This window comes from Scleropages formosus, chromosome 12 (genome assembly GCF_900964775.1).
Source record: "Scleropages formosus chromosome 12, fSclFor1.1, whole genome shotgun sequence".
Lineage (NCBI taxonomy): Eukaryota > Metazoa > Chordata > Actinopteri > Osteoglossiformes > Osteoglossidae > Scleropages > Scleropages formosus.
Window position 1 is genome coordinate 14891132 of NC_041817.1, and position 20339 is coordinate 14911470.

Consider the following 20339-nt stretch of genomic DNA (forward strand, 5'->3'; position numbering starts at 1 on the left):
TCATGATTCAAGTGGAGTATTTACCATTAGATCGGGGTCTATACACAAAAAGACATACGTACATGAATTTCTACATAAATCTACACAGTAAACATTTGTGTTTCAGGGGTGCGGCAAAGCACAAAAAAAATCTGTCCGTGATGAGGCTCTGCATACGTAGTACATATCGGCCTTCCAGTATGCAATTTCGCCTGGACTCTAGGAATCAGAGATACTGGTGTATCTTCATATTTAGTGCAAGTCTTGATTTGGAATGTGTCAGAGAGGTCAGCAGCTGGTCTAGCTTGAATGCAGACAGTCAAGGTTCTTGAGCTAATATTCGTGCCCGGCACGTCTCTCGCAGCTTGTTGACGGTTGCCTTGGAAAGGCTTCCTGGTTCAGCAAATATTTTCTAAAAGTGAAGAATTTTCTTGTGTAAATATTTTACATCTAAGGGCATATTTCATTGTATCAAGAAAGGGACCAAGAAAAACCAAAATGACCCTCTATCTCAAAAAACCTACTTGCATAAAGGTGTGGCAATCCTCCACAAGTTGTCCCTTGGTGATCTGCTTGAAGCGATCACAGATGTCAGGGAAGCTGCGTGCCTGGAGGATGAGGGCCTGATTGTGCTTGATGAGGGTGAGTGCTACCCGGAAGATGATCTTGGAACCCTCGTAAAAGAGGCAGTCCCATATCCGCAGCACTGTCTAAGGTACAAAAGAATGGTAACCTTTGCCACCCAAATCAGTAGAAAAACACCTATTGACACCTGAGTACTACAGGTACTCCACACTCACCTCCACGGGCAGGATGTCAATGAACAGGCATATGAACCAACGAGACACCACGAGAGTCCACATGACGCCGTGTTCCATCATGGCCTGCCACACAGCTGGGACCTTCACTCGCACCAGCTCTCCCAGAACTTCCTGGTCTGTCTTCAATCCCACCATAGCTGGAGTATAATAGTCTAGAGGAGATCAAAACCAGATGGTCACCTGATCACTGCCTGCCTCACACCACTATTGGCAGCACACTTCATTTTTGTCACTTGTACATAATTCTAGCCACCATATCATCCATTCCATCAACAACAAACCTGCACTTGTACACAGATTTACAAATTAGAATAATTCAGCTACCAAAGACATTCACTTATAATGAACCAAGACATTCATAGGTTCCTCAATGAACATAAACAATGCAGAGGTTTTAATTACAGATTGCACCAGTGTGTCTTACTGTCCTGCAGATATGGCACTGGAAAATGGGAAAACATGTCTGGATTAACCATGTCCTACTTTGACACGGTAAAGCGCATTTGGGCCCACTGACAACGTCAGTGTTGCCATGCCACGGTGCATGTAGGTAGGTGCAAGAGATTGACTAGAAGAAGTTAAGTACAAGTAGGAGGAGGGGAATGTTCAGACAGGGCAGACACAAACAAGACAACACGAGCCTTGATCTGAGAGGAGATCCACGCACTTATCCTTGGCATTCCTTTGGGGGGGGGGAGTTCTCAACAAACTGAAGGATACAGAAGAAAAGTCCTTAGTACAATTGGAAAGTTCCCAGCAGCAGTTCCATTTCTGGTATCCCACTTGCTGGTGTTTCTTCTAATTAACAAGTTGGTGAATTGAACCAATTCACACACTTAAGGAAACATTAACTGAAATGTGTTTGAGGACCAAAGTATCATTTCTGTGCCAGTCTTAGTCATTTATGTGACTTCTGTCAAAATGACTGTTATACATACCATATAATCATCTCTTTTCCCCCATAAAACCCAAAAGTGTTAATTCCATTAATCTGTGAGGACAATAAATGCATACTCTATTATTCTAAAGCTTGATCAATTCATTTAGATTAAACCATTCAGCCACTAAAACTAATACCTATTCCACCTTTAATAACCAATTCAATAATGGTTTTATTTCAGTTGGAAACTTGCAAAAACTTAACAGAAGCATTTATAAATGTTTTATTTATTTTTCATTCAGCATGGAAAAACTCCAGTGTTACGGTGGTCCAGAGTCTATCCTGGGAGCAGAAGACTGATGCAAGTCACACCCTGGATAGGGCACCAGTTCGTTGCTGTAAATTCAGTTTTTACACGACAGGAAATACAGGGAGTCCTGAAGCAGTGTATTTAATGTGTTTGGAATCATGGCCTCCATCCAGTGAACAACTGAAGGCTAATTGTCATATCCTTTCAAACAAAAATCCGGTATACTCTGCTCCATTGGGGTCAAGGTTGAAAAAAAGATAGTCTGCAACAGCAAGACCTCAGCGCTCAGAAGTCTACTTTCCAACAAGCTATGACACCAGACCTCTTGTGGGTAGCACAGTTGTACCACAGGCAATTAGAAAGAACCAAGTTACATAACACAGACACGATTACTCAATCCTCCATGTGAACACAGCAAGCTCGGGGTGATCGGGAGCTCTGAAGGAAACTCACAGGGGTAGATTAGAGAAGTGGAGGATTCCAGACGGTACCTGATTTCGAGTGACTGCAATTTAGCAGTGTCAACGAGGCAAGCAAGACAGAAGTTTTTAACCACCATCTCTCTGGGAGTTATGAGGGACCCAACCCAGAAACTAAACCGTGCCTGCCTGTATCCAGGCTGGACAGCAGTAGCTTGAACTGTTGTTGTGCTTTCTGTCAAAATATTGATCTACTTATGGGGAGTGGGGGGAAAAAAATAAAAAAAAAAAACAACAACAACACACTGACCATGACAATACAGAAAAATGTGCAGGTTACACACTACTACAGATGCAAGAATAGGAGGAGTTTCACTCAAGCACAAAGCATGTCAGCTAAAATGTTTTAAGGTGGCACAACAAAAAGTTTCTTTATCCCTTTGGTCTTCATTACCTTTGTAAGGACAGAATGACTACTGGTGGACTTGACCCATAACATTTTAATGAGGGCAGAAGACATACTGCATTACATTTTTTCCTCTGTATTTATACTCTCGTGTTTGTATAGATGCTCCTTGACAAAAGACTTTTTGACTTTACAATGGAAAGCTGGCGACAGACGTTCAGTAGAAACAATACTTTAAATTTTGAATTTAGATTTTTTTTTCCCAGGCAAGGGATATGCAGTGCGATACTCTCTCACGATGCTGGGCAGCAGCAGCGATCCGCATCTCCCAGTCTGCCACGCGGTCGCTATATAGATACCCCCCTGTATCTACGTTGTGTTTTGTGCATCCAAAATGTCGCAGAAACACCCATCTGTGTCTCCTGCTACTGGTGGAAAGAAGAAGGGGAAGGCAATTACCCTTGAGGAGAAACTCAAGAACGTAACCCCATTGCAAGTCGGGGACCACCTGTATACTCTAAATGTTATTTATTCTGTAATCTGTGTCAGCTGTTTGTCTGTAAATACTGGAGGCACCTAGAACCACAGCAAATTCCTTGTGTGCATCAGCATTCTGATTCTGATACATAATTCCCCATCACAAACTGCAAAAAGTTGTTTTTAATTAATTTAGCTGACATTTCTACAAAGTGACTTACAGCACAATTGTATACAAATCTACTTACTATTTAACCATTTTTAGAGTTCATTTTCACTGGAGCAACTTGTGGGAGGTCAGTTTCAAATCTGTGTCCTTCAACTGCAAGACAGCAGTTGTAACCACTAAGCTACCTGCTGCCCACCGTGTTAATGTAACATTTGGTCATGCACCATGTCATTTATATTTTCCATCATGTATTATGTATGTATGTAATGTTACTTCGTACATGATTTTTAATGTGTAACGTGAATAGTGTGTTTACTATGAGCTCCTGAAGGGACCAGTGGACAGCCAGGGTTACATTCTCATGTCTGGTGCTGCATCACAGCTCTGTTTAAACAGGAAGTTGGTAAGGAGTCAGCCTTCCAAGCTTCTTCCATGGGCATGGATGAGATTAGCTCCGCGTTCGTTACACAGGTTTTAACAAGCTTACGGCAGATAAAAGGCCTACCATGTGACCTTCTCCCGGGTTATTCATAGTCCAGGGGATCGCCTCCCAAAATAGACCATTCTGCAACACCAGGGAGGAGCTGAACGGCAGCCCAAAGTCCTGTCTTTCACTCTCTTCATTCCCACTGTCCCAATCCACCTGCCTTTCCTCTGCTTTCTTACATGTAATTTCTCAAACACCTCCTGTAAGGTTCCCCTACACCTATAGCCAACTTCTTGGAAGTTTTAACACATAAGTGACCACCGAATCATATAGAAACTATGAATTCAACAATAAACAGCGGTAAATAAGAACTTCCATAAAAGTGTTCTCTGTCACACAGCCATAATCCATGCATATGCATTTATGAATACAGACTGACAGACAGTTCTCGGAGCTGTGAACAACTTCACAGAACTTTTATCGGTAATGCACCGCAATTCCTTAAGGACTCAGTTCTAGCAGGTATTATGAAAGTGTCATGTGGGAGATCTCAAAACCTGCTCCTGATCTTAAAATGTTAAACTTTGTTCAAAGTAACACACAGATGTATTTGCACGACAGCAGCCGTCATGCAGAGTTACTGGAGTCTCATGTTAAAAAGATCCCTTGATAGTTTCTAGAACAATTTCTGGTTATGTGCCTTTCCCCATAAATACAGCCAACGTACTACACTTCTACAAAGTTAAAAACAGATCCGACGCCACAAGGACAGCGCGACAACTACAGGGGTTACTTAAGACATATTTTCTATATAACTTTTTTAAAGAGAGGTGACAAAGCATTGTTGCAGAAAGTGAGTAAATCCCAAAAAGTAACACTGACAGAAGTAGTACAGACACTGCTAGCATCAAGACAATGAAACAACGACCAGCAAGACAGTCAGAGGTACAATTAGTCCTAAAGCAGGTAAAGAAGCTGACCAGGTAGAATCCTGCCCAGGAGTGCATCCAGCAACCAAAACGACTTCTCCTCATCTTTAGTGATGATAATAAGGTACCCAGCAATGAAGTTCATACCCTAGAACAGAACAAGAGAGAAGAGAAGAAGTTCATTATTCCCCACGGGAACAGTCTTAACTACCCAATTAAAGTACTGTTAAAAAATGTCACAGTAAAACAAATATTCACTATCCTGGTCTTTTTCAGTTGTTTACACTCTCAGTATTGAATTATTTTCTTAAATCACTTTGTACACAAACAAAATACAATTTGAGGGTTAGCACGGAAGTCCAGATCTGTGAATTTCTAAAGCCCTGCCGAGAAAAACAGGCTGTAAATTGTCAACAAGGTGTGGACAGTTCAGAAGCATAATTAATTTCTATCCTTGGGACACATCAATCCACACCAAAATGTAGGAGTTGCTGGACTGTGGCGAGTTTATGATTAACTGATACTTTGAAAAGGTGGTCCCCCATATATGGTGACAGCAAGGAACAAAGTTGGAAGATTGTGTGACAAAAATTTGGCCAAAATGCGGCATCGTTTAAGTGCATATTGTGGCTTATAGGGTGTACTGATATAAACAAAAACTGACAGAGGGAAGCAATGCTGTGAACCGCTCTGTTGAAGAACCCCACTCCACAGTCACTCACTCTTAAGCCCTGAAGATCCTCTTTTAAAACAGGGTCAAGTTAGTTAGACAGAAGTTACCTTTCAGAAAACTATAGATTAGAGTCAATTCTACTGTAACAAGTGTTTCAATTATCCCATTTTGGAAATAGGATCAGTAATCAGAAGATCACTTTTTGTCATGTTAGGGAATAATCCAGTTCTGAAAATTCAAAGTTGCATGATGTATTTTTGCCTTTAGCATGCAATATTCATTTACTATATTACAGTTAATAATAAAGAAGTTATTCTGATAGGCTGTAAAAGACATTCTAATACCAGAACAGAAGAAGGATGAATCAAAGAAACGAATGAACAAAGTGCGACAAACAACGTATTCTTTCACTATTTTCCTGTGCTTTGTCATTTTGTCAGGTTTTCTACCATCTTTTTCTTAATTGAATGCAGAGTTCTTAGTAAGTGATAATTAGTCATTTTAATGTGCTCTACCCCAGCACTATTTTCTCCATTTAAACGTATTTTTATGCAAATTAACACAACCTGATGTTAGGTACAACTTTTACATTATGGCACAACTGCTCATACTGAGAAAGTCTGACTTGACAGATTTTTTTCCCCATGTATAAAAATAAGCTTTCTGGAGAATTACAGCAAACTTTCAAGATCAGATATAAGATAGCAGACACACCCACACACACACAACGACAAGGCCCAAACTGGTTTACAGTGTTGGACCAGCGCGCACACACACACACACACGGGTTTACAGGGCTACAACAACGGAGCCTGAGACACAGGTAAGATAACAGACAAACCCATGCAAAGTGAAGGTAGACAGACACTGGGAGTTCATTCAGAACAGACACACATACATGCAAAGACATGCACACAAGTGCATACCTGACAATATCCTACAGCCTTGTTATGGTGGCCATAAGCCACCAACACGTCGAAGAGGGCTTTCTGGAGGCAGGGGTCCGAAGACTTACGAAACTGGACGTTGTCAGGGAAGGTCCTGTGCAAGTCTGCAGAGAGGCAGGGTAAACCATGAGACAGACTGCTCACTGTTCTCCTTTATACTTCATTAATTCTTTTGTGCCAACTGCGGTTAAATTATTGAATAGAGAATTCCAAAACTGAGATTTTAGACTGGTATACAGTAGGTTTTTAAAATATATTTTGATTGTTGCTTTATTTCTTATTTTATAGTATGTAATGATATGTGTATTGTTTTATGCGAGTCCGATGTTGCGCACTGGCCGTATCATGTTTGTCCAAGACAAATTTCCCAGAAATGGGACAATAAAGTATATTCTATTCTATTAACAGATACGTACAATATGAAGTTTGAAGCCACTCGTCTTCAGGGGCAAATGCAGAGAACTAGCAGCGAGGTCGTAAATTTCAGTTACATGTTTCAAGTTGCATTTATGGGAATTACACTACTTCCACGTAAACTGCAAAACTTGACAGAAATCTTGAGTTATGGGTGATTTAAATCCAGACAGAAGGGAAGTTGCACATTTCATAACCTTCACAGGAAACTCAACAGAACCATATTCTGCGAGTAAAGAAATGGACCCTAGCCCACATTTCTCAGTAGGTGCAATACTGAATATATTTTACACCATTACAGACACTGAGACGTACTGTAACAGAGACCCCGATGTGTGAAGTGCTAATTATCAGCAATCCAGACTCCACACACAGCCACATAACACAAGTTTCAACACATCAGTGCTTACCAAACATTTCCCCTGGAGGTCTAAAAAGTCAAAGCTATTTACCCAAGTGCTGAATTAGAAGGAGAGCCAAACCCCCCATTGTCGAGACATACAGCAGTCCCAAGAACAACATACAAAGCCATAGGTGCACTCACGTTTAATTCCAATATCAGTTAAGACAAAGTTTCCCCAAGCAAATTAAATTATCCTTTTCAATGCCCCAAATATCCACTAAATATCATCATCATTATTATTATTAATGTGTATATTGCTAATGGATTTGTCCAAGGGGTCTCACTGTGGTAGACATGCTAAAAAGTGTCTACAGTTCACCTGAAACACAAATCTTTGGACTGTGGAAGGAAACCAGAGCATCGGGGGAAAATGATGCAGACACTGGGAGGACACGCAAACTCCACACACTGAGCTGAATTCAAACCCACATCCGAACTAAGAGCCCAGAAGCCATGAAGCACCATCAGTACAAGCCATTCTGCCCTATGGCCCCTCTTGTCATGTCTAGGGGGGTAATTAATAAAACTGATCATGTAAAAAACACTGTGATTGATGTCTACACTATACTGTGCCACTTCACTTAATTACTGTCAGGTGAAATACTGTCCAGCCCTGGTTAAAGTATCAACACTACTAAAATCAGAGGTAAACATACATTAACAACCAAGTAAAAATTCATGTCTGGTGCAACATTTGAGCGGTCAGTAATCACAATTCTGGAACCAATTGATGACAAGTACAAAACTGAGGGTGCCTATAAATTGCCAAAGGTAAACATTTAAACACATGAGCATGGCATTACGGAGTTGGGACCAGGGGTGCAAAATTACCTGTGTGAATGACCTCCACCAGCTTGGGGTCATGCTCTCCAGCCAGAAGCGTGTGGTAATAGCCCTGGTTCTTTTCCATCTGTTCCTGTGCCCCACTTGCCACCATCCAGATGAGGGCTCGGTGCTCGTTGGGTACTCCCTTCCGCACGTACCGCTTCACTGCGGGACACACAGGCACCATGACAACTGAACACATAACAACCACAATTATCACGGGTGCACAAAGTGTGACAGCAGCCCTTGCGGCCACATTCAGCAAACAAAGGCAAAACAGTTGGCTTGCACCACCATAACCTTGGCAACACAATCTAAACTCTGATGTCCCAACCCCTACAAATACAGCATAATTCACAAACACATGTGCCAGAGCAGGAGACACAGTCTGCAGAGATTTAAATAGGATAAATGCACTGCCTTTTATTTGGTTCCCTTTGTTTACTGGCCACTTTTCTGATATATTTCCTGTTCTGCTTGAGTAGCTGCAGGCAATGATACATTACACCACCAAATTAACTTACTCAATCTGGTCAATTTATAGCCATATTCAGAAATTAGGGCATTTTTAAGATCTTAATTACCATATCCGTCCAAACCACTCACCCCATACGGGGTCACGGGGAACCGGAGGCTACCCGGCAACACAGGGTGTAAGGCCGGAGGGGGAGGGGACACACCCAGGATGGGACGCCAGTCCGTCGCAAGGCACCCAAAGCGGGACTCGAACCCCAAACCCACCGAAGAGCAGGACAAGGACCAACGGACTGCGCCACCGCACCCCCTTAATTACCATATAGCATGTTAAAATGAGAAAAGCTCATTTTTAAAACTAACCATACAGTATAGTACACACATCATATACATTTTGCTTAATGCATAACACCGAGCAACATTAAAAACATTCACATGTAACACAAGAATATCAATGTTTTGGTTTCAGTACTGCCCTATCAACCGGTAGTTCCACAGGTAGCAACATGGTTTGTTTGTGTCAGAGACAACTCCCTTCCTTCTGGGTAATACCCTCTTTCAGAGGTGACAACAATGCTCTTATTTACACACACAAAAGGTAGAGCTAAGGTCTCCACCTCCCACTCCTCATTCTCCGGCGAAACTCGAGTTGTTTTGTGCGAAGGGTGGACACAGGCATGCCATAAAATACGGTCCACCGGGGGGGGTTCAGAGGAACAGTCTGCAAGGGTCAAAGCTGCCATTACAGATACAAAGTGGAGTAAAGCTACAAAGAGCAGAAAATAAGGATTGCTACTCATCAGGAACAACAGCAGGCAACACATTGAAGACTACACAGTAATTGCAATAAAGCAGGAGGCAAAGGGCAGTTACACGACATGCACTAATGTATGTGCAGGACCACGTACAGAATCATATTCATATTTAAAATTAACCTCCCACGAACAGCAAGTAGAAATGTATATTAAACTATAATAGATGATACGTAGCTAAAAGTTACATGCAACATGTATGCGGGCAGAAATGAATTTGGGCATTAGATAAGTGTAACGTAGAAGGTTACAAAATAACTTCCATCACATAAGAGCCAGACGGGCTTCCACCCGTGACCGATGGTTGCCATTACAAGGACAGTGGTTTTCATACAACCGGACTTCACTACCAGCAGACTCTGGTTTTTACCACCTTTTAAGCAGCAGCTCAACACAGCTCCAGCCCATGATTTTTAATAAAGGCCTATCAAGCACCAGGAAAACAGCGGAACTAGTATGAGGAATGAATAACAAGCACCTCAGGCTACTCATGACTCAGACAGAACAGACTATTTGATTAGTCTGAACATGTGAGTAAGAACAAGTCTTTCTGTGTCGCGGTGTACAATGCTTTAGCTTGGACGCACCTTTAAGGTTCTTCTGTACTTTGTTACTCCTCTGTAGGAGTTTGGACCACTTGATGGACCTCCTGGTTAGTACAACCAGGTATTCGGACATCAACTCCTCATACGACTCGTAGTCGAAGTCTTCGGACCTTTCGAATCCATACGGATCCACCCTGTTGGGAAAGAAGGGCAACTTTATAAGAAAGGTCATCTTTACATTAACGTGCACTATGAAACGCCATACTAACTCATTAAATAAGTTTAGCGACTGATGTCTATTCACACGCAACAGCACGTGAAATAATTCATCGGTCTTCTTCAGGCACTTTAAATTATATATGAATGCACGTGAAGGGTCATACAGACACAACGAAAGTATCGTGAATGGAATAATGTGCATGCTCCAGACTATATTTGTTTGTGTTAAAGAGAAGGTCTCGGTTAACGTTTGCCGTTCCTTTGGATGTCTGCGTGCTTCAATGTTACTTTGAGTTGTCTGGCGTCGACCTTAAATCCGTTCCCGTGGAACTAACAGGTAGGAACTCCTCAGACAACACAGGCTTTAAGAAACAAGGTCGACGGGTGGCTTCTTTGGAAAAGTCGCACAGCGAGTAGAAGAAACAGCCCACGGATCTGATTTTAAATCCCTTTTGTCTAATTCAAGAAAAAGAGAAGTCAATGTCGTGCTGCTTTCAATCAATTTACACATTACTATAAAAACATAAAATGAAAAAAAAAAAAAGAATCAACAAGAACACTTGTCTAAGGGACTGGGTTTTCCTGTGGTGGAAAAAAAAAATTAAAAAAAATAATAATAATAATAATAATAATCTGTGCAATCTTCTTTTTTTAGGGTGTGAAAATGAGGTAAAGGGACCCATCAATCAATCATGTCCCTGCATGGAGGAACTTCAGGAACACCTGCTACACGCAGCACCAAACTGATGGAGTAAACACGTGAGCCAACGTTCTTTCTTACATGGGTTTCAAGGAGGGAAAAGCTTGTTTTACAAAACAGAACGGAGCACAAGACGTTATAATCGGGGACAGAGTTGATAGGGAGCTGGTCACTGGGGTCTACAGCGGTGAAAAGGGTGTAAAACCGCGCGCACACACACAGGGAAATGCCATCAAACCGTCCCACATAATTATAAACTTCGTCTTCCTACAGGTCACAATAAAGAACAGCTTGGAACTAATGCTCAGCTTAAGCCGTACTGGCTGCTAGTCAGTATATCTGTAATATTAATGAGGCGTTAATAAGTGATGGCGCGAGAGCGTGCAGAACGACACGGCCGGCAGAGAGAGAGAGAGAGAGAGAGAGAGAGAGAGAGAGAGAGGGGCCAACGCTTCCACCCCGAGGCCCGTTCGTTCAGCACCGAATATTACCCCCCTCCGCCGCCACCAGCAAGTTCTGTATTTAAGGAAAGAAAGTGCCGCAATGCTAATAGCTTCGGACAAGCCAAGTTTTAAGAGAAACCCGCGTGTGAAGTCGGTGCGTCGGCGCCAGAGCTGGACGACTCACCCGTACCTGGGAACGCGCTCTTTCGCCCCGCTGTCCGTGTGCGCGCGCTGTCGGGCTGTGCGCGCGCCGTTCGCCCGGCTCTCCATTGCGGCGCGCAGCTCGTGCAGCGCCACAGACACCGTATAATAGTAAGTCGCTTTTTAAAGCGATGCGAAACGAAAGCACAGTCTGTCTCTGCCCGGCCGGCCGCCTGCCTCTCGCAACTTGCAGGCTGTGTGTGTCCGCGCGGAGCTGCGAGCCCCACGCTGCTGCTACTACGGCAGTAAATCCGAATCGCGGCTCCTGGATGGCGCTCCTGAGTTCATAGCTCTGGACTGGAGGACACACTTGACTTGTGTCGTGTCCCGCACCGAGGGGTTGGGACAGCAGCAGCTCGTCAGCCGAGAAACAGTGGTCCCCCGGTACCCCGTAGGAGCTCCAGCGTCTCACAGTGAACACAGAATAGGGGCCCCTTAACCTTCTGGTCCCAATGGAAGCGAGAGACCCCGCTGTTCACCTGTCCTCCCGCCTTTCCAAAGCACCCACTTCCCCCCCACCCTGGAACCCGGCGGCTTCTAAAACTTCTTCCAGCGGTAGCGCACGTGCACAGCTCCGCTTCCCTTATTCTCCTTTGTTGCAGCGGGACAGAGCGCACTCCGCGCGCCAGTCTTCGGCCACACACTTAGCCGTTCACAAAGTCACTGAAAGGCGTTCGGCTCCAGTCCATTGGAGCGGAGGCGGGATCATCAACATGTCTGCCCGCCCCGCCGGACGAGTTCAGCGTTCGCCACCTGAATCTACGCGAGCGCGCGCTTGTGTGCGTGTGCGTCGCTCTGCCGTGCAGTACGCAAAGGAGCTTCGTAAACGCTGGCCGGTGGAAGCGTGGCAGAACGTAGTGAAACACCGTAGCTTTGTGAGGAAACGTATGGCGTACGGCCAGGTTGGCCTGAAGCGCCGCTATGACGGTGTTCACAAGGGCAGCGTGTGCTGCACAGCTGGCCTCACGCAGCCGCCGCACCCTCGGAAACCAGTTTCATTTCCATCACGCACCGTGCTGAATAAATATTGGACAAGTGGGTTGCGGTTGCCTCAGTATGTCGTACGTGTAGCGTGTGTTTAACAACACAGTTCCGCATTCACAACAAAACTTAACATTCGACACACAGCTCTCCGTGCTTAATATTTATCACAAAAATCCCTAGCATTCTCCACAGACGTATCAAAACACTCTCAACTCCTCTCTTTCTTTTCTTCTGCCAAACGTATTGCAAAACTCTCTCATCCTTAGACCGGACAGTGCGGATTTTCGCCTACCGCTCTCCAGATGTGTGACACCGGCAGGGCAGATGTGAATTCCTGCTGGATGTGACCTGAAATTCTCACGTGGGACTTTTCTGAAAGCGAAGAGGATTACCCTCAATCGCCGCGTGTGCGCTGGCGCGGCCCTCGAGCGCGGTCTCTGAGATTACAGCAGGATTTACAGATGTGCTACAGACATAATTCCCTCAAACACACGGAGGAAATCTAATGGTTTCTGGCACATGGTCTTTGTGGGTCAGCGCAACTTAATTCTTTCTATACATTAATTTGGATTCATATGCCTGCAATTGAGGGGGTGTGGTGGCGCACTGGCACAGTTTATTTGACCAGGTCCCGCTCTCTGGTGGGTCTGGGGTTCGAGTCCCGCTTGGGGTGTCCCGCGATGGACTGGCATCCCGTCCCGGGTGTGTTCCCTGCCCCTCCAGCCTTGCGCCCTGTGTTGCCGGATTAGCCAGGTGATAAGTGTATATTTTTTCTTTCTTTTTATTTGTTTTATGAACAGCACAGGGTCACAGCAACATACAGACAGAGACAGTACCCTGTGGAATTGCAAATATATTAATGAGCATAGAGTAAGGGCTCGCAATATATGCTGCAGGTATAATCACATAGTACTTTCTAATAACTTCCATAAGGGTATCCAGACATTGCAGAATTCCTTACAATTGTCATGCCAATGAAAAGTCAATTCTTTAAGTGGAAGACCTACTCTCCACTGTTTTCTTAAAAAAAAACAATGTGACGGGTAATAGAATAGATTTTAGAATAGGCATTGCAGATGAGGTAAAACAATCTTTCAGACAACATTAATTCTACCAAATATTGACATAGGCAGTGAGGCACACAAAGTTGGTGTCCATCAGGTGAGTAAAGAAGGAGTAAAAAAGCTTCTTAGGTATCTAAATCCAGCTTGCCAGTTTAAAGGGGAAACCAGTTGGAATTAAGAAGAGTATATACAAAGATTTAGAGACTGATTTTATAACCTGAAAGTTTACTTTAACAGGGTATCTATCACCTTTGAAACTGTCAGGACTGATAATTCTGGATTACTCAGGAATAACAGTATATCATTATTATACAGAGCGATACAACGGTCCTCTTCTGTCACTCTTATACCAGATACATCTTGATTACTCCTAATACCTTCTGCCAAAGGTTCAGCTGTAAGTGTGAATAGTAAAGTGGAGAGGGGCCGGCCTGAACGGCATCCTTTTCAGAAATCGTCAGACAGAAAACTGTTTGGATTCATTAAAAACGTGGTTAGTCGTGTTCCTGACTGCATGATGTGTGGTTGAGTCTGTAAAACTTGCACTGTGATCTCTCCTCATGACCTGCAGATCAGTTGGCCAGCCTGGTTTTTTGATATCCTTGTATTCTGGTTCCATTGTTTGACGTTGGACTTTTCTTCCCCAAAGGATATTTTGTGCTTCTAGACTTGGGGAAAGATAATTTATCTAGATTATCTAATGTATCTAATGTTCAATTAAAATCACTGGCCAAGGAACCATATCCATTACGGTACTGATTAAATAATAACATCATACGGGACATGAACCGTGGAGAGTTCAGACTCAGGGCAGAAACATTTAGATGTGTGACATGTTGTCCAGAAAGAGAGCCAGTAATAGTAAAAAATTTATATTTTTTCCCCATTTAAAACATTTCAGCAAATGGTGTACATCATTCCCAGACGTTTCCATTTAGGCTGTGATTTACCGTGTGATTGGGCTTTGTTCACTTTAGGTAGTGTGAGTTCGCAAAGTCTCAGCCAGAAGGCGCTCCCGTTTGACCTCAAGCCCAGGGCTGCCTTTGCCCTCTTTCATGCCTGATTGCTCTGTTCTCTTTTTCGGTGGCAATGTGTCAATAACAAGCTTCCCTCACAGAATTGCAGCAATACGAAGGTTGTGTTGTGCAGGCACTCGTTGCGTCAAGGTAGCGTGGAAAACCGCACAGGAAAATAACATCAAAGCTGCGCGGTGTCATCCTCCATTACTGCAGTCACGTTCCATCTAATAAGGCAAGACAAGACACGACAAGCCGAGAGAGGCTTTATTGTCATGTCAACCGCATGGAGCTGGCACAGTACACAATGAAACGAAGCAACGCTCCTCCAGGACCAGGGTGCTACATAAAACAACAACACGGTTATCTACAGGACTACATAAAGTGCACATGTGCAAGGCTTGTGCAAACAGCGCTGGACATTTCAACAATTGCTGAAACAGGACAATAGGCACAATGACGGACAGTTGAGCACCGACCAGCGCGCAAGTTCCGGTGTCGGTCCAGTCCCTGGGTACTGAGGAGTCTGATGGCTTGGGGGAAGAAACCGTTACACAGTCTGGCTGCGAGGGCCCGAATGCTTCGGTACCTTTTGCCAGACGGGGGGAGGGTTAAGGGTTTGCGTGAGGGGTGCGTGGGGTCGTCCACAATGCCGGTGGCTTTGCGGATGCAGCGTGCGGTGTAAATGTCTCTGATGGAGGGGAGAGGGACCCCGATGATCTTCTCGGCCGTCCCCCCTATCCGCTGCAGGGTCTCGTGATCCGAAACGGTGCGCTTACCAAACCAGGCAGTGATGCAGCTGGTCAGGATGCTCTCGATAGTCCCTCTGTAGAATGTGGTGAGGATGGGGGAGGGGGGTGTCAATAATCTCTTGTATCAGAATGTTCTGAAATGTCCATCTTTCGATCGCACGATTTGCATCGCATTCCTTTGTGATCGTCGATATCTTTGCGTTTTTCACAAAGTTGCCTACAGCCGGTGTGAATACAGTTAAGCTGGATATGAGCCTTACAGAGAAACTATGTTGATAGCTGTACTCAATAACAGTATTACACAAGCATAAATACAACTGCACCTAGTGCCAGAAACAGCTTCTTCCAAGTGGGGTTGCGGCAAGTCGGAGCCTAACCCGGCAACATAGGGCGTAAGGTTGGAGGGGGAGGGGACGCACCTAGGACGGGACATCGGTCCGTCGCAAGGCACCCCAAGCGGGACTCGAACCCCAGACCCTCCAGAGAGCAGGACCCGGCCAAACCCGCTGCAGCACCGCACCCCCACGATACAAGTACAAGAAAATGTAATTATCTGATTTTAGCATGTATAATGAAAACAGCAGACAAGCATGGACACGAGTCTCTGAACGTCACTGTCTATATACTGTACACTTTATTTACATACTGTAGTATCGAACCTGAAGCAATTCACATGTAGACTACTGTGCTTATGTCTGCGTTGCTCTATCGTTCAAAGTGCAGCACAACGCCTGCCTGGCTGCGGTTTTGCTGCAGGTTGGCTGATTCACTCAGTCAAAGTCCTTCCACTGAATTGTTTAAGAAAAGTTAACGCGTGAGTACGAGAGAGAGTTAAACGTTGCATTTCGCCTGGGTGGAGTCATCTTCTGGAATCGGTAAGCGCAGTCAGAACGCATCTGTCCTTCGCCTCTGTCTTCACGTGGAATGGTAAAATGTACCGTCACCCGCACGCTGTCGCTACTCCGTTCCTGAATGTTTCCTGTTATGTCTTCGGGAAGTACTTTAAGACAACATTCAGGTCTTTTCCGCAGGCAGATGTTTTCTCTAATTGCTTGTGTGACTTTTGGAGGTATTAAGAATATTCATGATAGAACCACTTATTTTTTTTTATTTTCTCTTTGACCTGTAATTAGTTCTTGTTTTTCATATGCATTTCGGATGCCAAGGTAAATAACCTTTTTTTTTTTTTTTTAAAAAAAACTTCCTCATTATTGGTGAATACCGGGCTTCATTGTACTATTGCAGTAAGGTAGTCATTCCTGCAAAAACATTCTGCACATTTTAATTGTGTTGTAATTTTTTTAAAATTCTTCTTATAAATAGCACAGGGTAAGAGCGATATGCAGTCAGAGACAGTAGACTGAGAAAACTGCAAATATGTCCACGTACATAGAGCAAGGGATGAAGGTCAAACGTTCGCAATATATCACAGATGTGAGCATGTAGGCCGACCGTAACTCCACGCTAAACGTAACACCTGAAATTGCAGGTGCTGATGATCTGGACAACACAGGTATATATTTTCTCAAATCTCACCACAGAAGAGTTCCACTATCCAATATCCAATATCCAATACAATATGGAGTTCACTCACTACGGTTTACTTTTTGGAGATGTTCTTTGCAAGGCAATTTGTAAATGCATTAGTCCATGTTCTGAGAGCACAGTGCGGTCAATTTGGCAAGAACAGACAGTATGAATAAAGCTATTAGGGATGAAGGCATGATCTTATTTGGAATAAGATTTATGGGGGTTATAATAAAATGTATTATCTTTAATGCGAGGGTACCACTCTCGAGAGACATCGACCAGCCCTAGACTGGAGCTCATATTCTTCAGAGAAGTAGAGGACTTTAAATTTGATGAAGAGGGAGGACAAGGATGGTTTTGTCTAAATTCCTATCTAATGTACATTTAAAATCTGCAGCCATTTTCATATCGTTCGTTACCCAGGTATTTCTGTAGGTGTAGGGCAGTTTTATATCTCTGGGACGTACAGAGTCTTTTCGAAGTGCTTGACTGGCAAACATAATGCAGAATCACAACAGAGTGTCGCGCCGCACTGAAAGCTGGAAGTGTAAGCTGTGTTTTGCTGGAATCTACAATAACATTTCTGAATCTTGTTTGGCATTACTTTGGCATTTCATTTCGGAGAACTCTCAGCTACTGCTTCTCACTTTTACAGCGGCTTCACATTCCCCACCCACACGCGCACACGCTGTCCTAACCGCTCGTCCCATTCGGGGTCGCGGGGAGCCGGAGCCTAACCCGGCAACACGGGGCGTAAGGTTGGAGGGGGAGGGGACGCGCCCAGGACGGGACGCCACTCCATCGCAAGGCATCCCAAGCGGGACTCGAACCCTAGACCCACCAGAAAGCAGGACCTGGTCCAACCCGCTGCACCACCACGCCCCCCTTCTTCACATTCCATTTACATACAATTTAACAGAAAAGGTAACAGATATACAGTACACAGATGTTATATTGATTTATAATGATTGTTTCCCCTTTCATTTCTTTCTCATACTGCATATGTATATGGACCAGATCATGAACCTGCAATATTTCTGTTTAATATGGAACTGTTTGAAGGGCTAACTGTGTTAATGGAAGTTTGAGTTGCTGCTTTAGAATGAAACTAGTTTTTCAAAACTACCTTTATTTACTTGACACCTTTTTTCCAGGGTGACTTAAAATGTTCGGTTTCGGGGACCCGAACCTGAGTCTTTCAACCAGGAGGCCACTGCTTCAGTCACTCCACTAGTCTCTGCCACAGAAAAAGATTCTAAAGGTATTTTTAAATCGTTTTTAAAGCACACGTAGACTGCTCATGAATTCACACAAAATAAGTTTCACGTTTCGAACTTTATCTTTCATCACTGTTTTTATGTCAGTAAAACAGACCAAACGTTAGTGGATAAATTCGCAGGTTGGTTTTGTTCGTACGAAAAAGTTGCAGAAGCAACACCCACAGAATGTAATTGAATTGCACCGATTCTACAAATGGGAAGCACTTTACATTGCGATTTCAGATTGTTTGAGCATGATTTCCGAGACTAAATTAATGAAAAAGGCCTTACCTGAGGATCCAAAATCCTTTCTTTTGTTAGAGCTGTACTTTTGACTTGATCGCTGATATTCAAAACCCTCGGTAAACATTTACTCATCAATGAGGAACTTTAATAAGCAGAAATCTAATCCCGCTCAAGATGAGAAAATATTAAATAGGTAGTAAAAACACCAGCAGTGGTATAGAGTATGGAACTGGACCGGTGGCAGAAACGTGGATGGATACCAGATGTGAGCAGAAACCGACATTTAGTTTATAATTATAGAAAGGCAGTTTGAGCAGGGTATAGTACCTGTCCTCCCTGTCGCTGACCCCACAGAATCACATACCGTCTCACATGCACTGTGTATTATACATGTAGCTGCAAATGATGCAGGGCCAGTTACTATCATTTAACATGTGTGCAAGGATATAAAATACAGAATATTATGTATTATGCATCTGGTGGCTGATCTTGCACAAAAACAAAAAAAACTAATGTAGGATGTTTCCAAGTTAAGTTTGGAGAAAAGCGTGTGCTAAATGAATCAACGGAGCGTAAAAGTAAGTGCGGCGTGTTTCACTCCGAGTTGGAGGGAAGCGCCGGCCGAAAGAATAAACGTACACTCGTACGCACGACGGCACAAGCAGATTGCTGAAGGATCGCTTCAGAAATGCGACCGAGAAGAACTTGAGCCTATCGAGGAGGCGCCGGAGACTAGAATGTGAACGTGTCGAGGAAGCGGATGATCATTTTAGGCTCGACAGCCGTTTTCCCAGAGGAGTCGCTGTAGTTCTGTGTCGTGTACTTGGACCTTTCCCGTGGGCCGCAGGTGCTGGCCTCCTCCCCGACCGCGTGTTGACACCAGCTGCTTGTCATACGGCCGCTCTCGTGACATTCCGGAGGCCCGCTCTGTCCCGGCGTCTCGGTGTTAATGCGAGAGGCTTCACAGCAAGGCTGAGGGGTAAAGTCGTCGTCTCCGAAGTGCCGGTCTCTATGGCCACCTGCTGCTACAGCTGTTCCTGTGTGCTGCCCCAGTCCAAGGGATTTGTCCTGCATCTTTCTGCTTAGGTGTACAGGTGAGAAAAAGGGCTCTGAGGAGGTCAATGTTGAGGGAGGATAATGGGGCACCGGGGGTTCAGAGGTCGAGGGTAAATAAACGTCGTTCGGGGTAGAGATGTCAGGAGTCTGAGACGCAGAGGATTCAAGGGTTAGTGACGCCTCTGGCTCAGTCTGCTTCTTCGTTGTGTTCAACGTGGAAACGGTGGGATCTACCTGAGATGGTTCCTTTTGACGGGATGTGGGCCGGGTGACGTTCGGAAAGCAGAAAGGGTCACCCTCAGAACGTGCACTTACGGAGTCCGGTGGGGTTGGAATTTTCTGTATCCGTGTGTCAGTTGGTGACTTTCCGTGGGTAGTCGGTAAAGCCGGAGTCGAATGAAACCCGGTGGTCTGGTCCTGTGGAGATGCTGAGCTGCTCAGCATCCACGTGTAAGCAACTCTGAGTGCTTTGTCCTCGGAGCCACACTGGGATTCTACAGAAGAATCTTCTTGCACTGGACAGGGTTCTGCTCCCGGTGGCTCGCTCTTGGGTTCAGGAGAAGAATGTTCCAGCACTGGACAGGGTTCTGCATCTACTGGCCAACACTTGCAGTCAGGAGAAGATCTTATTTCTTGTGTTGAAATTTGACCTTTACCTCTTTGTGTTGAGTCTGGAGTTTTCATCTGTTGTACAGACTTTTGCCCTGAAATTGGTCCCCCGCTGCACAGAATACCTCTTTCTGGCCTCCTTACCTCGCCCTTATGGTCTGGAGCTGAAAACTTAGCCACCATCCTCTGGACGGCACCCTCCTTAAACACTGAAACTTTTGTTTTTGCTCCCTGGCCTGTAGAGCACTTTGCCTTTCCACTGGCGCTGCTCAGCCCTTCCCACCTGCCTACAAGGCGCCCCTTCATCTTGTGACCGTGGTGCCCTTGGATCCAAAGTGCCCCCACCTCCC

General features: G+C 44.5%; 1 protein-coding gene across 1 annotated transcript; it reads right to left on the reverse strand.

Annotated features, from left to right (window-relative positions):
* Positions 1-114: 114 nt before the first annotated feature.
* On the reverse strand, positions 115-12283 carry grtp1a (growth hormone regulated TBC protein 1a). Its single transcript, XM_018757912.2, has 8 exons — positions 11463-12283; positions 9953-10104; positions 8086-8244; positions 6417-6541; positions 4869-4965; positions 780-952; positions 504-689; positions 115-391 (listed from the first exon to the last, which is right to left on the reverse strand). The coding sequence occupies exons 1-8, from the start codon at positions 11540-11542 to the stop codon at positions 299-301; spliced, it is 1065 nt and encodes a 354-aa protein (XP_018613428.2). The 5' UTR covers positions 11543-12283; the 3' UTR covers positions 115-298.
* Positions 12284-20339: the final 8056 nt, after the last annotated feature.